Raw genomic sequence first — 17,736 nt, forward strand, 5'->3', positions numbered from 1 at the left:
AGGCCGTGTTTATTAGGACAAGTGGTTGGCAAATGGTTTCCCACTCTACAGTTGGGTAACTGCTCAATAGTCCCTTCAGATTAGATTGATGGATCTGCAAAAACAAATTTAAAAAAAAGCCAAAAAAAAAAAAAAGCCGTTTATCTTACAGACTAAGCTGTGTTTCGCGCCCACAGTTGGGATAATGCTATCCTGTTGAGTCCATTCACTTTGTGTGGATTGTATTTTTTTAGGGCAGAGCTGTCTGTATGCTGTAGCATCTGTTAGAATATAATAGAGAACTGGCCAACAACAAAGTGTATAAATGCTGATTTGGAGGGTCCTGTTTGATTTACTGGATACTGGAACAGATCAGTCTAATGTCTTGATTAGTGGACTTAAGTTGCACCCTAATTTTTAATGTAAAAAACCAGCCATTTACATTAAAATTCCTATTTTGTTGTGTTTGCAAGCAGCTGATGATGATAAACATAACTGGGACTTTCATTTCAATTTATACAATGTATATGTATTCATACAACAGCTGTCCAAATATTGCACTGAAGTTGGTTATTAAGTATCTTTATTAAAAGTAACACAATACTTAAACAGTATTTTCAAAGGTTTGAAAATCCTTCAGATGAAATATTAACAAACTGCGGTGAATATGGATAATACTCTTCTGTGAAAATTCCATTTTGTATTTTAGTTTAGTTATAAAAATATGCTGTAAAGTTCTATACTATTTATAATTATAAGCTTCAGAATTGTCAGTTGTACTTTATCAACCTGCCCTACAACACCTGCTCTTAAAGGTTATAAATACTAAATGTTGCTGTATGAAGAGTACAAATTAAGATTACTGTGAACCATCTAGAATCAGATGTGTTCACTAAATGGAGTTTACAAATACTTAGTTCTTCATATTAATTTAAAATTTTCAATTTTTTAGCATTAAAAGGGAAATTCTTCCACTGGTAAAATCACTCTGCCAAGATGTAGAATATGAAGTTCGATCCTGCATGTGTCGGCAACTGGAACATATAGCTCAAGGAATAGGGTGAGTATAACTTGCAAAATTTACTACAAAATGTAAAATTTAGCTCTAAAGTATTTAGTAGTAATGTAAAAACTTCTAAAAATTTCAAACGTGTATCCTGGCGTGTTAAATTATTTGATATTCAAGGCATATTGCAGTCTCTCAATTAATTGTCCACAGCTTTCACCCACTTATGCTTTATGTAATTCAGGAACGTATTTTTGTAACTACCATGTGAACAAAAAACATTTTTCTGAAAAGGGTCTGATTCAAAGCCCCTTGAAATCAATGGGAAGATTTAGCTGACATCAGTTGTTAAATGTGTAGGTATACAAAGATGGAAGACAATCTGGAAGGAGTCCATAGTTCTTTAAACTAATTGCCACTTTTTGCAAAAGGATGATAAACATGTTTTGATTACTTATAGTAAAAGTAAATTCTGTGGCAGCTGTTTATATAAGCTTGAAAGCCTCTTCATTTTTTTAAAGTTACAAATATAGCACTAGAGAAGCTCTGTTGAACTTATAGACAAGTTAAAATTTATAGTGTCTTGTCTTGATCATACAACATAGAAGGTACCACAGAATCAGGGCCAAAGAGGATACGTTTTTTGCCCTCTGAAATTTCTATTATAAATACAGATGTAGCTGTCTACCTCTCTGTTCTTGTCTAGGAGATATGAACAGTACATAACATTATGGGCTTGATGCACAAGTTACTGGGTGAGTTTCTCTGGCTTGTGTTATGCAGGGAAAGGTCAGGCTAGATGATCATAAATGGTCCCTTTTGGCATTAAAATTTATGAACAGCACTCAGGGAGGGGATGAAATTAAAGCCTAGCTTTGAAAGGTACTGTACAAATGCAGTTTGAGGTTTTTTGGAGTACCAACATGTGTGGGAATGATTCTTCTTTGTGTCTTTAACCCTTTGAAGGTGGGTGTGATGAACTGGGCTGTGTAACTACAAGCAGTTAGAGTAAAAGATTAGTAATGTGGTTAAATTAACACTATTTCAGTAAAACCATGCAGTGCAGGGACTGCTAGATTAATTTGCCAGTTACCTTTTATTTGAGATAGGAAATAAAATTAACTAGAAGTGCTTTGAATAGTTGCTGTGTAAGGGCTTTGTCCTGCAAACATTTAAGCACATGAGTAACTTTAGAAGACATTGAGCTTATTCAGATTACTCACTTGCTTAAGTGATCAGGTCCTGTGTTATCCCCTTACCTCCCTCCACCCCAAAAGACAGTTTAGCATAAGTAAGTAGTTACAATGTTTTATAGTAAAATAAATTTTGTTTTAATATATTGTATAGGACCAGCTTTCAAGCATTAATTGGTCACTTCATTTTTAAGTGATTTCTTGCAACAAGCATTAATGCTTTATGCTTAACAATTTGTCCCAACTTGTATTTTACTATGACATTCTAGTTACCTTTTCCAGACCTGAAGAAGAGCTCTATGATGCTTGAAACTGGTTTCTTCCGCCAAAAAATTTGGTCCAGTAAAAGATATTACCTTACCCACTTTGTTTATCTCAATACAGAATGTAAATTTTTGAGATCATTTTTATTATAATCCACTCTGATTATGTTATATATCAATATATGTATAAGAGTAAAAATTGCATGGAAAATGTACGGATTGGTATCACACATTGGTAGCTGCATCATCTTTTGGAAATGACATGGTTTTATCACAGATTTATAAACAACTGATTCTTTTTTCTAGTTGCCATATTTGTTTTAATTCTCTGTCAGAAATTAAATATATCTTTAATGGTTCCAAAATGGAAATCCACAGAAACACATTTTGTAAATATCTGTTTCAGCTTTCTTCCCGTTCCCCATCCTTGTGATTTCATTTTCTCTCTTTCTCCCTGCCTTCCTGGGTCTTATTTGGAATGTATTTTTACCCCTCACTCCTGACCATATGTTCACTTATTTCCTTCTTAATCCATCCTCTCACCTGCCTGTTGATATTTCTTTCCTTTGGGATTCTGTCCGTTGTTTCCTGTAGTTTTCTCATTGAATTTCTTTAGCTCCATCAGCAGGTAGGATGCCATAATGATGCATTTGGTGTTGACAATAATGAATAAGTGACACACTCTATTGTAAAATATTATTTCCTTTGTGGGAGGGTGGATTATAAAATTTAATCTAATATCAGTAAAACTAACTCTGCTAATGACTTTTTTGTGGAGGCTAAAAGTGGCTCCTATAAAGTGACATAAAGGAGGTAGGAGGATATATGGAAGAGTGCAGAAGATTTATTTTCATTCTTTTCTTTTAAATCCAGGTTAGCTATAGTAGAACCTGATGATAAGGAGAGAAGGAAAATATAGAGCTTTACGTTATCTTCCCCCACAAAAAACGTTCAAGGCCAGTATGTTAACCAAGGAAATGAAGAAAAGTTCATCATCTTCTGGTCTCATTTTTAGCTCAAACAGGAACAAATACACTATAAATGAGAACTGAAATTTGCATAAAGTGATAGATTTTACACAAAGCCAATTGGCAAGAGATAACAGTGCCACTAGTGGCTAACAATCTCCACAAAGGCAGTTTAATGAAGAAGGAAAAAATTTCATAAATAATTATTAACTGTTGAACAGCTGTTTCTTTCTCTCTTCCCCCACCTCCTTTATTGCTTGTGTATCTGTATCCGTATGCTATGCTCTATGTCTCAGAGTATCTCTGCCTGGTCCCCTCTCCTGCTTTCTCCATGATTTAGACTACACTGTGAGCTCTCTAATGTAGCGGCTGTAAGCCAATGGGAGAGAGCTCTCCTGTTGGCTTAACTGCTCCAGCCCCTGCAAACGAGGATAGCTATGTTGGCAGGAGAAGATCTTCCGCTGACACAGTGCTGACTACACTAACTATGTTGATGTAACTTATGTCGCTCTGGGTGGTGGTTTATTCACACCCCTGAGCGACATAAATTATGTCGATATAAGATGTAGTGTAGACATGCCCTCAGTTATCGTCATCTTTAATCTAACAGGATCTAGTTAAGGATGTGTGTATTTATGGAGGGTAAACTGTAGCAGTGATTTGTGTTGAGGATGGCTCAAGAAATAGTGGAATAAAGGCACTTCTAACAAGATATTGCATTTATGTAAATACTGCAGCCATGCATGGCATCATTCCTTTTCTTCACCATTTACTGGTGCTCACTATTTCATAATCAAACAATTTCCCAGTAAAATATTAATGATTAGTGTGTAATTATCAGTTGAGAAGACAAATACTGAGATCCACTTGGTTTGTTGCAATTAATTTTGTCAATAAGCTATAGTAGTCCAATCCAAGTAACTTTTTCTTGTTCTTGCTGTTTCTGAACATTTGAATACATTATCATTTGCACTGACTTATAAGTGGGGTCTGTATTTTTTTTGTTTACATAGTATAATATGTGTTTGTGTGTGTGTGTGTGTGTGGTCTTTTCCTTTATAAAAAGTGCATATCCTATGACTTTTTGTTATAGCCAATACAGTACTAATATTTCTGTTTAAATTGTGAGAGAGCCTAAAAATTCTGTATATATGAAGAGGCTGTAAACATCCTATATAATTTTGGTTTCCTCTTCCTGATTAGCACCCATGTAGTCTGAGTCTGAGTTGCAGTATGTAGTTTGCCTGCAGTACCTCTGTTTATCAGTGTGATAAACATAAAGGGTACATAAATCTTCAGGTTGTGGAAGTTGATGTAGTTCTACTGACTTCAGTGGAGCTGTGTCAGTTTACAATCGCCGCAGATCAGATGAAAAGATTTTATGTATGTGCAGGAAGAGGCCTGCCATCAAGGGCGAGCTTCTCAATTAAAATATTATCTAAACTAAAAGGCCAGAAGTCCTGACAACTGTGAGAAGTGAGCATGGTGGAAACATGTAAGGAAAGTGGAAAAGCTCCTTCGAAGTATTATTAAGACCATCAGGAAGACATTTCTGGTTGTCTGTAGACAGTCGAGAACTCCTTTGTAAAATGCTCTGAGATCCACTAATGAAAAGCGTGATATAAGAGCTAAGTATTATGGTAACTATTTATTGTATATTATATATGCATTGAGGCATACCAAATGATGCTGGCTGCCTACTTTAGTACCACTGCGCAAGGAAAGGGAACTCTCTCCCATTTTGCTCACACCAACTCATCTTTCTATACAGATGATTCCAGACCATGAAATTCCATGCCATGAAAATGTCTCTCCCCCTTCAATCTTCAAATTGATGAGAGATTCAAATCTCATTCCAGCCCTTCATATACAGTAACTCCTCGCTAAATGTTTTAGTTATGTTCCTGAAAAATGCGACTTTAAATGAAACGATGTTAAGCGAATCCAATTTCCTCATAAGAATTAATGTAAATGGGGAGGCGGGTGTTAGGTTCCAGGGAAATTTATTTTCACCGGACAAAAGATTATATTATATATATATATATATATATATATATATATATATATATATATATATATATATATATATATATATATATATATATATATATATATATAGTGACAAAGCTCTGTCCTTGTCTCCATGGGTGGCACGTTTCCTGGCAGATTTTCGCTAGCCTCAGAGGCTCCCTGTGACCCTCCATATAGCCCTTCTCTCTCTAGAGGCAAGGGTCACAGCCTACTGGACCATTTTCATCATAAGCCAGCAAAGAAGATGAGGAGAAGCTACCCTCCCTTACACAGTCTCTGTGATCTCCCAGTCTCAGTGATTAATCAGGGGACAAAGTGGGGAGCCCAGGCCTGCCCTCTACTCCGGGCTCCAGCCCAGGGAGCCTAAGAGTACCAGCTATGGTAGCTGACTTTTTAGAAACAGGACAAGTACAATTCCCTGGGCCATTTCCCCACAGCAGCCCCCCACTTCACCCTTACCTCAGGGCCTCCTTCCTTGTGCCTGATATGGTGTGTACTGCTCAGTCTCTCCAACAGTGCAACTTCCTCCTACAGTTCATGACACATGCACCCACCTGACTAACTGGGAGGCTTTTAACTAGTTTCAGTTAGCCCCTGATTGAGTTCAGGTGTCCCAGTCAACCTATCTGTCCTCCCTGCCTTCTGGAAAGATCTTAATTGGCCCCAAGTCTCTTAATTGACCTTGAGCAGCTGCCATTTGCTTATTCTGGTAACAGGGATTTGTTTAGCCTGTGGCTAATATATCTGTCTCCCATTACTTTACTATAGCCATCTGGCCTTGCCCCATCACAATATATATATACACACACAGTATAAGTTTTAAACAAACAATTTAATACTGGTACACAGCGATGATGATTGTGAAGCTTGGCTGAGGTGGTGAAGTCAGAGGGTGGGATATTTCCCAGGGAATGCCTTACTGCTAAATGATGAACTAGCAATTGGCTGAGCCCTCAAGGGTTAACACACTGTTGTTAATGTAGCCTCACACTCTACAAGGCAGCACAAATGGAGGGAGGGGAGACAGCATGGCAGATAGAGACACACATTGTGTGTGAGAGAGAGAGATGCTCATTGCCCCTTTAAGTACGCTGACCCCACTCTAAGTACACTGCCTTTTTAAATAGATCAACAAGTTGAGACAGCAGCTCCTGCTAGCAAGCTCCCTCCATCCTGAGCCCTGTAGTGTCCCCCCCTGCTCTTTGGAAATGGGGTAAGTGGGGTACAGGAGCAGGGGGGAGGGGGACTCCCTGACATTAGCCCCCTTTTTCCCCCCACCCCTTGCACAACAAGCAGGAGGCTCCAGAGAGCAGTTCCAAGGCAGAGGGCAGGAGCAGTACATGGCAGTGGGGGGAGGGACAGCTGAACTGCTGGCCATTGACAGCCTGCTGGGCGGCTGCCGCACAGGGAACTTAGGGTAATGGGGAGCTGATGGGGGGCTGCCAGTCCACCCTGGTTCCAAGCCCCCACCGGCTAGCTCCAATGGGCTGCTCTTCCTGCAAGCAGTGGACAAAGCAGGTGGCTGCCAAACAATGTTATAAGGGAGCACTGCTCAACTTTAAACAAGCATGTCCTCTAATGAATCAGCAACAAAACAACGTTAACTGGGATGACTTTAAGCGAGGAGTTACTGTACCAATCCGTAGCAGATGTTGAAACCCAAGTTGCCAAGACTACCTTCAACAGATATGTTAGCAACTGGGAAAGAAGGATCCTCTTCCCTCCCTTCCCTAGAACTGGCTTTGAAGAATCCAGCATTGATGTTGGGTCAGCCAGTCAGGCAGCCTCACAACTCCTCCAGATAATGGCGGCAGCCCTTCAATGTAGAAGGGCTTACCTTTGGCCAGTGCCATCTTATATACTGAGGACAAGTCATTCCCATGCATTTTCACTAGTCATGGCTCATATTTTGTCATTTACATTTAGGACCTTGCTCTTTTCTCGCATTGAGAAGTTTCTGAATCCTCTTGCAGAGAACTCTTCTGTGTGACGCACGTTAAATCATCATAACTCTTTTTTTTTCCAGATTGCATTGTATGTACAATCTGTAATTTGAGATAAACTAAGTAATTTTCCTTAGTCATGAGAGGGGATGATTTGTATTTGAAACTTTAGTCTGTTTTTAGATGGCTACAAAATCTCTGGAGGTTGTTTTGTTTTGTTTTTAATTTTATTTTTGTTTTCCTGCAGCTTTTTTCAGTTTTTCCTAACTGGGAAATTGAAGAGTAACGTACAACTTCCAGAAGAAAGTTATGTTTGGGTGAGATTGGGTTTGGTTCTGTGTAAACATTGTTTCATTATTTGTCTTCCCTAACCATTTTGCTTGCTTTGCAGGACAGATCTAACAAAAAATGTAGTGCTTCCTGAATTAGTAGAACTAGCGAGAGATGAAGGCAGCAGTGTGCGGCTTGCAGCTTTTGAGACTTTAGTTAATCTGCTTGAAATGTTTGATGCAGGTAAGGTCATAAGTCTAGAACTACTTAGCCCAATTCTGCAGCAGTTTTTCTGGATTATAGAATTTGTCTGGTTGTATTTCATTGTTTTCATTCTGTAGATCAGGGATGGGCAAACTTTTTGGCCCGCGGGCCACATCTGGGAATAGAAATTCTATGGCGGGCCATGAATGCTCACAAAATTGGAGTTAGGGTCCGGGGGAGGGGAGGGCTTATGCGGCTCCAGGGTGGGACCAGAAATGAGGAATTCAGAGGGTGTGGGAGTGGGGGAGGGGCTGGGGCGTGAAAGTGCGGGGGAGTGAGGTCTTCGGCTGGGGATGTGGGCTCCAGGGAGGGGCTGGGGATGAGGAGTTTGGGGAGTAGGAGGGTGCTCCAGGCTGGGACCGAGGGGTTTAGAGGGCAGGAGGGGGATCAGGGGTGGGGCAAGGGGTTGGGGTGCGGAGAGAGGCTCAGGGGTGCAGGCTCCAGGTAGTGCTTGCCATCGCTTCCGGGAGCCACTTGAAGTATGTTCCTTCTCTGGCTCCTATGTGGAGACGTGGCCAGGCAGCTCTGCATGCTGCCCCGTCCACAGCACCGCCCCTGCAGCTCCCATTGGCTGTGGTTCCTGGCCAATGGGAGCTGCAGGGGTGGCACTTGGGGCAGGGGCCCCTGGCTGCCCCTACACATAGGAGCTAGAGGGAGACCATGCCGCTGCTTCCAGGAGCCGCATGGAGCAGCCCCCAACCCTGCTCCACAGCTGGAGCACTGGAGTGGGGCCATGCCGCTGCTTCCGGGAGCCACATGGAGCAGTCCCGGACCCTGCTCCCCAGCAGGGACCTCGAGGGCTGGATTAAAATGGCTGGCAGGCCGGATCTGGCCCGAGGGCCATAGTTTGCCCATCCCTGGTGTAGATGATGATAAAATTGTGCTTAAATATCTTCATGTTCTGTCCATGTTACTCGGATTCATTCTCTGAGTCTGTTTTATTTAAAACTTTGTTCCTTTATCTTTGTTTGGTCCTTGCCCTGGTTGATTTGGGGCACCTTAACTTTCAAGTAGGAGTGAGCTATCTGTCACACCTTATTATCTAATGCAGTGTTGGGAGGGAGGGGGTATAAAATGGCTGAATAAAATCTTCAGTGCATCTGATAGGAATGTTGGATAATTATCGTTATTAATTTAATTCTATAAGTGCGTTTAACACTGTGTAAAACCTGGAGAAAAACAGAGTCCTTGCCTCAGGAGCTTACATTGTCAGGGACAGATTCCGATATCCTTACTCATGTTGGCTAATATCTTACTCTTTGAGTGCTCCCACTGATTCCATTTGAAGCACTTGAGGAATGAGATACTACTCACTGTGAGCATCTGGCCCTAAATCAGACAATACAGGTTGGGCATGTAATACAGACAATGGGTTCAAAATGGTGTAGGCATATTATTTAATTTTTTCCTTAAACTCACTTCTATTGTTGATGAACTATCATTCACCAGAAGTAGTATGTTTTAGGAGGAACTTCAATGAGGTGAGGGAAGTTGTTTGGTACACAATGTAAAGAAGTGAGTTGAAGGAATAAAGGCTAGTGAGGAAAGGCAAAAAGATGAAAATAGAGAGATTTAAAAGGGATATTAACTAGAGAGAAGATTGGGTAGAAGGAGTAAAAAAGGGACGAGGTGAGATGTGTAGACATGGCAGAGATGTGCAGAACTGGAATGTGAAGACAAGACGTTTGGGTTTGCTGCATGAGGAAAGTGGCACATCAAATGTTGATACAGATGGATTTTTATACCAAAACACAGTCAAGTGTTCCTCTTCAAATATGTGTCAGTGTGGATCCTACTGTAGATGTGAATGCACCTCATGTGCAATGAGATCAGAGTCTTTTGACTGGCAATGTCTGTCGGGGCTGTGCCTGTGCCATCTTGTGCTCCTGTAGGAAGGCATAAAGAGTGAAGCAGGTGCAGCCTTTTCTTAGTTCCCTTTCATCCCCTGTGGCAGGGAGATGGACCCCAACAAAGACAATCTGCTACTCTCTTTTAGTGTTTGCTAACCTTTGTCTTGAAAAGAAAACAGCTAATTGAATAATTCATTTTTCTGTCTTCAAAAATCTACAATCAAATTACACTTTTCAAAAGAAAAAAAAGGTTCAACAACTCTTCCCCCCCATACACTGGGGTCAGGCACTTTGCTCCAACCACCATCACCGTGGTGGACTTCGAGACACCCAGGTTCAAATGCTTCCCATCATGTGACATTCTTATCCTGCTTACATGTGGCCACAGTCACTGCCTGTGCTGCCTGGTGGGAAGCCACAGCCTGGACAGATGTTTGGTTTGCGACTCCTTTTTCTTCAGAACCTGTCAATTCAGACACACTAATCTCAAACTGCATCTATTAGTGCAGTCTATGTGTATTGCTTCCAAATTGTAGAAAGTGACAGCTACCAAACTGGAGCCGAAAATGTCATTTTGGTTAGTGCCTCCTCAAGCAGGCACCCCACATCAGGGTCTGGCAGCAGGAAAAAGGCAATGAAGAGGGAGGTGAGAATGTCAGGATTGGCATTTTTGGCATTAACCCTTTTACCAACAGACCTGGTGTCCAAACCACCAATGCCAAAGACACACTAAGAGGCACGGCCAGATGGAGCACAGGCAGAAATGGAGCTCTGAACATCCCTTGGGGTTATCTCACAAGGAAGCTCAGAAATACCAGTCTTCCAGAGGCAAAACCTCCAACCCCTCTATGGCTTCAAGAGCTGGACACACAAGCGCAACCACTGGCACAACTCAAAGAAGTAGTGGCTTGGTGCCAACATCAGTGCTGAAATCAAACCATCCACCTTACAAGCATCAGGACTGGCACTGAAGATTGAACCCGTTGTTTCATTTCTTGTTCATCTCATTTCATTTCTCCCTTTAACTACCCCCTTCTATTTAACTCCATAGCAAGTAACTCATAACAAACATACAGGGGTGTGTACTATATTCATAACAAAATACAGATATTTCCCAGTTTGTCACATTCTTCCCCCTTTCCCATCCATCTTCAGGGACTCTTCTCATGAGGACCTACAAACAAGAGTGGCTTTTGTTGTTTCATCTTGGAGTTATAAAAGAGGTACCATAGAAGTTCAGGGGAGAGGCTCCTATTCCTGATATTTCTTTATTCCAAAGAAGAAAGAGTGTCTTCGTCCTATCCTAGACCTGAGGAAACTGAACAAATATATATGCTGTTTCAGATTCAGGATGGTAACGCTTGTCTCTGTCATTCCACCTCATCAGGTTCAAGACTGATTCATGGCTTTCATGAATTTATAGGATGCCTACTTCCACATAGCCATTCACCCAGCACAATTCCTAATTTATAGGAATTACCTGGGATTGACAGTAATGCCCAACCATTATCGATATAAGGTATTGCCATTCACACTCTTCAGGGCGCTGAGGGTCTTCACATGATGTCTAGCAATGATAGCAGCACATTTGAGGAGGACATTCACTTCTTCCATTATTTGCACAACTGACTTATCAGAAGCAAATCCAGAAAGAGATCATGGAATATGCTGTCTCTTTATTCATCTGGGTAGGTCTCATGGTGAACAAAGAAGAATCCTCTTTTACCCCATTGCTGATGACAGAGTTCATTAGAACCACAATTGACTCCTAGTTACCAAGAGTTTATCTTCCATAGGACAGATTCCTATCACTGTGCTTGTTCTAAATGAAAATAAAATCAAATCTGAGTGGTACAAGCTTGCCTTGGACTGTTAGGCCACATGTCAGAGTGCACTTACATGATGCCACTTGCCAGACTTTGCATGTGGCATCTTCCACTTTAGCTCAGATCTGTCTACTCCCTGACAAGACACCAGATGAGCAGGAAAGATGTAGTCCCACCTCATCATCTCACTGCTGAATTCATGGCTAGCCCTCAAGCTCCCAGACCTGTCATAAGAGAGACAAAGTAGGTAAGTAATAACTTCTATTGGACCAACTTCTGTTGGTGGAAGGGACAAACTTTCAATCTTCACAGAGTCTTCTTCAGGTCTCGGGAAGGTGACCAGAATGTCTGAGCCAAATACAAGTTGGAACAGATTGTAAACCATAAGGGAATCACACATGCTGTAGGAGATGACTTAAAATGAAGTGTGCAATTAAGGGCTAGCAGGCAGTAGGGTGCGTTACAAATTGTTGTAATAAGCCATAAAACCCATGTCTCTGTTTAATCCATGGTTTTTAGTGTCTAGCAGAATTATGAATTTGTTCCTAAGCTCATCTTTTGAGGGCATTGTGCAGGTTTCCTTTGAGGAAACTGAGAGGTCAGATATAGAGTGATCGCTTTGTGAAAAGTGGTCACACACTAGTGATACAGTCCACACAACAGATCCACTTCCTGGACACTACAGTGCTAATAAACGATGGTCACATAAACACCACTCTATACCGGAAACCTACTGACCACTATTCCTACCTACATGCCTCCAGCTTTCACCCTGACCACACCACACGATCCATTGTCTACAGGCAAGCTCTGCAATACAACCACATTTGCTCCAACCCCTCAGACAGAGACAAACACCTACAAGATCTCTATCAAGCATTCTTACAACTACAATACCCACCTGTGGAAGTGAAGAAACAGATTGCTAGAGCCAGAAGAGTTCCCAGAAGTCACCTACTACAGGACAGGCCTAACAAAGAAAATAACAGAACGCCACTAGCCGTCACCTTCAGCCCCCAACTAAAACCCCTCCAATGCATTATTAAGGATCTACAACCTATCCTGAAGGATGACCCAACACTCTCACAAATCTTGGGAGACAGGCAAGTCCTTGCCTACAGACAGCCCCCAACCTGAAGCAAATACTCACCAGCAACCACATACCACACAACAGAACCACTAACGCAGGAACCTATCCTTGCAACAAAGCCCGTTGCCAACTGTGCCCACATAGCTATTCAGGGGACACCATCACAGGGCCTAATAACATCAGCCACACTATCAGAGGCTCGTTCACCTGCACATCCACCAATGTGATATATGCCATCATGTGCCAGCAATGCCCCTCTGCCATGTACATTGATCAAACTGGACAGTCTCTACGTAAAAGAATAAATGGACACAAATCAGATGTCAAGAATTATAACATTCATAAACCAGTCGGAGAACACTTCAATCTCTCTGGTCATGCAATCATAGACATGAAGGTCGCTATCTTACAACAAAAAAACTTCAAAACCAGACTCCAGCGAGAGACTGTTGAATTGGAATTCATTTGCAAATTGGATACAATTAACTTAGGCTTGAATAGAGACTGGGAGTGACTAAGTCATTATGCAAGGTAACCTATTTCCCCTTGTTTTTTCCTACCTCCCCCCCCAGACGTTCTTGTTAAACCCTGGATTTGTGCTGGAAATGGCCCAACTTGATTATCATACTCATTGTAAGAAGAGTGATCACTTTAGATAAGCTATTACCAGCAGGAGAGTGGGGTGGGGGGAGAGAAAACCTTTTGTAGTGGTAAACACCCATTTTTTCATGCTTTGTGTGTATAAAAAGATCTTCTATACTTTCCACAGTATGCATCCGATGAAGTGAGCTGTAGTTCACGAAATAAATTGGTTAGTCACTAAGGTGCCACAAGTACTCCTTTTCTTTTTATGGGAATTTACTTTCTAGGATGCTTTCTTGTTTAATTAAAAACACTGCTGTGCTTGCTAAGCAGCTTTGCTGGCTCTCCCCCACCCTGGCTTTATTCTGGCCATGACCAGGGTCCTTTCCAGATCTTACAAATTTCAGCCAAAGGCTAACTGGAGGTATAAAATTTAAGATTATCAAGCCTAATTTGTGCAAGATGATTCATGGCTAGGCCGAGATTAACCAGTGTGCACTCTCCATTTGAGGAGGGACCCCAACAAACAGGGCAAAAAAAATTAACAGTGCTGCAGTGCAACGCTACTCACTTAAATATGCCATAGCTTCCCCTCTGTCATGACAGAGGAGTAGCTAGCCAAACTTGAGCAGCCCTGTGACCCTTTCCAGCCCGTGTCACAATGTCCTTCACTGAAGTTTGGCCCAGCTGCACCAGACCTGAGCAGTGTGTGTGGGTTACATGTGGCTGTGTAAGTGTGGAGCAAGTGGAGCCGAGCATTCAGGATCAGGAGGAGCCAGCTTAGTCCAGGACAGGAATGGAGTGCTGGGATGCTGGGGTGTCAGTGAGTGGCCAGGAAGGTCCCTGGGGTGGTGGGTGAAGGACTGGGGATGAGAATTGTTGGTGGGCTGTGGGATGAGAGGTTGGGGGCAAGTGAGAGATGTTGAGGGATGGTGGGGTAGGAGTTGGGGCGAGTGAGAGATGTTGGGGGTGAGTGGGGAATGTTGGGTGTTGTGGCTGATGCGCCCGAAGTGTTCAGGGCTGCAGTGATGTATGTCAGGTCTGCTGGGTGTGTGTGTGTGTGTGTGTGTGTGTGCATGTGCTGTCAGGATAAGTGGGGGCCGGTGGAGAGTTGTTGGAGTATATGTGGCGTGAGAGGGACATTCAAGGGTCTGTGTGTGGATGGGGTAGAATGGGAATTTGGAGGTATATATGGGGTGAGGTATGTTTGGGAAGAGGGGCATTAGGAATATCTTGCCTTTCATCTCCCTCTGAGAGTAACAGGCACTTTTTTCAATTGCTTACAGTCTGTACTTGCCAGTAGAAAAGCAATTCCCATAAAATAAAGCCGCAATGATAATTAACTATCACACTTCCCTTTGCAATAAGAGGATCAAAGTCTCTATTTTGTTTCTAGCATTTTATTTTTTTCTCTCTCCCCTGCTTCCTCCTCCATTACTCAAAGTACATTCTAAAGCTTGCACTGATGTAACAGGGAGAAAAAATGAGACCATTGACTAGATTCAGTCCAGGGTCTGTGCTGACAGAAAGCCTGATTAAGATTGGGGGGATTGCGGTGGCACAAATACTTGCAATCTTCTGTCTGTCAGGGACCATGCAACAAATCAGTACACTCTAAAAGTAGGCAGTGCTTGTCAGGCAGACAGGATGTGTCCAGAGTGGCTGACAGACATGCTGAGTCAGCACCATTGTCTCGGCAGCCTCTGCTGGTGGCACACCTACAGAGTATCTGATGAAAATGAAATCTGACCTTGACTGGTGCACAGGGGTGCTGGAACAATTTTTATAGTGGGAGTACTGAGAGCCATTGAACCAAACTGTAAACCCTGTATTTAATGAGAACCACTTCAAGCCAGGGGGTGCTGCAGCACCCCCACACCCTTAGTTCCAGCACCTATGCTGGTGGAATGTTCTCTGTGATGAAGGAGCCAGGTTGGTCTAGGGATGCACCATTTATATCTGTAGTAAGAAACTGAGCATAGCAATTTTTGACATATGATTTTATTTTCATGTATGGCAGATACACTAAGTAAATTATTGAAGCAGTGACCAATCTTGTTCTGTGTTTTATAAAGCACGATATAGATACTCAGCACTGTATACATTAACATTGATTTTAAGTGTTGAGGATCAGCAGCTCTTGTTGACATCACTTAGATCTGTAGGTGCTTGGCACCATGAAAATCTTTTTCTTCTGATTACAGAATGAATGCAGATGTTATGTATGGCTCTTTAGCAAGTGTTTGTGATGGATATCCCTCTGCGGTGCAACCCGGAACTGGGGTACTAAGCCCTCTGTCTCACCAACCTGGGCTCCCTCTTACTCCATGATGCTGTGACAAGCTACAGTCCCCTCTAGGACTTGTACTCACACAGGCAGGGAAAAACCTAGCTGCAGTTACATGAAGGCTTTGGCCATTCACTGCATGAAACAACAATGGAGGGGCTTCTGCCAATTCCTCACAGCTCCCCACCTAGGACCCCAGAGCTATACCATCTTACCCTGGTCAAAAACCTGACCAGTATAAATGTATTACCCGGTCCGCCCCTTCCTCGATGTGGAGAGGACAATGGCCCAGGCCCTTTTCCTGAGCAGATTCCCCACGCACTTCATGCAAACCACACTGTTTTAGGTAAAATATAAAACAGATTTATTAACTACAGAAAGATAGATTTTAAGTGATTTATAAGTAATAGCAAACAGATCAAAGTAGATTACCATAAGAAATAAATCAAAAACACAGTCTGAGTTCTCTAAACTCAGGATTAGGCAGGATTTGAATCAAGTAGTATCTCACCCTGCTAGATAGTACAAACAGTCCACCAAGCCTCCAACACAGGCAGACTTCCTTCTTTCCTGCCTGGGACCCTGCTCCCCTAGTTCAGTCTCTGTTTCTTAGGTATTTCCAGGTGTTGTGTTGTATGGGCAGTGAGGCCCAGTGGTCATGTCAATTCCCCTTTTTATAGCTTCTTCCATCTTGCTGGAAAGATCTTTTGCTGTGATCTGAGTCAAACAGTTCCCATTGTGTAGTGCTATCTCTGAGAGATTTCCATTGTTCATAATTCCTGCGGTAATCCTTGTGAGTGTTTGTATTCTTCTCTATGGGCCATCAGTGTTGTTTGGCCTTTTATGGTTATACCTGAAAGGCGGCTTGTGCGCGGCTTGAGGCTCCCAACCTCACAACATGTTTCAGTGGCACATACATAGCAAAACTTCATATACAATGAGAGCACAAACAACTTAACAGGATACTAATGTTCAACAAATTAAGACTTTTAAAATGATACCTTCCTCAGGCATACTTTGTATAAAACATATGATAATTATATCATCAATGGTGAATATGGGGTACAGAGTGTCACAGTGTTCATGTTTCAGCTTTTCAGGAAAAGACTTGTTGAAAAGAATGTTGAAACGATATTTTAAATGCAATATTCTTTCCAAGTTTTTCTTCTAGTCAGCACTGCAAAGCTTCAGGCTTCTCACAATGTATGGGTATGTGATCCTGCATCTTTAGGAAAGTAAAGCCAGATTCTCTAAGTTCATTTGGCTCAGTGTGGGGGCCCAGTTATGCATCCATGATTCTCTTCTTAGCTTTGCCTCAGCAGAAGCTGGAGAGGCTTGAAATGGACGTATTCTAGCCTGCAACAATTGGCGTAGTCTCCAGGGGAGCATCTTGGATAATTGAAGTGCACTGTTTTCAGCCATGTTCCCTATACTGAGGATTGCTGGGGTTAAGGAAAGCAATAGGAGCCAGCTACACTGGCTCTACAGTTGCAGATAATCTCCACTGCTTTTTCACCATCTGAGAGGTACAAAATATCAAAGTGGGCCAGAAATCTGGCTCATAGAGAGTATGCAAAAGTATCCTAATATGTCTGTGTGATGCAGCAGTTGTTATAGTCACTGTTCATTATTTAACAGTTAGTACTGTATATAGTAATACTCTTTTTTTTTTCAGAGCTGTTCAATTGTTTATCTTCATTAGCAGCCCTATATTTTGCACAACAGCTCCCACTCCCACTCCTGTTTTTCTGACTTCACTGCATCTTCCCAATACATAAATGAGGAGCAAATATTTACTTAACAAGGAGTTGATGGTGAATTATCAAAATAATCAACATATAAAACATATGGAAAGCTGCAAAACAAAAAGCAGATAGTTTGGGGAGAGTACCAATGAATGCAATTGGATTGTTTAACCGATAGCATTTGTACCATTGGATACAGTAGTAGATTTATTTTCAAATTGTTGAGACTATCAATTTCATACTTCTGTTTAAAGTTTTTTACTTACTATTGCTGCAACAGCTGTTTTGGCTGTTGGAAAAAGGTTGAAGAGTGGTCAGAGGTTATGCACAGCCCTGCAGTTAAATAGGAGGGAGCTCAGTAGGTTGAAAAGCTTAATTTCTAGCTGACCTTGAGATCCACCCTGCTTGGAAGATGGAAGAGCAGAACTCACCCTGTCCC

General features: G+C 41.9%; 1 protein-coding gene across 4 annotated transcripts in view; it reads left to right on the top strand.

The window, feature by feature from the left end:
• PPP4R4 (protein phosphatase 4 regulatory subunit 4) overlaps nt 1–17,736 on the top strand; it is a 121,034-nt gene that overhangs the window by 58,494 nt on the left and 44,804 nt on the right. For all 4 annotated transcript variants that reach the window (XR_014712055.1, XM_084630985.1, XM_084630986.1 and 1 more), the window contains 2 exons: nt 932–1,039; nt 7,775–7,896. Coding sequence is in view for 3 of the 4 variants with exons in the window: in XM_084630985.1 (XP_084487111.1) it covers nt 932–1,039; nt 7,775–7,896 (230 nt within the window). In the remaining variant the exon portion in view is untranslated. The remainder of the gene's footprint in view (nt 1–931; nt 1,040–7,774; nt 7,897–17,736) is intronic.

This window comes from Lepidochelys olivacea (genome assembly GCF_965140295.1).
Source record: "Lepidochelys olivacea isolate rLepOli2 genome assembly, chromosome: 6".
NCBI classification, from domain to species: domain Eukaryota; kingdom Metazoa; phylum Chordata; order Testudines; family Cheloniidae; genus Lepidochelys; species Lepidochelys olivacea.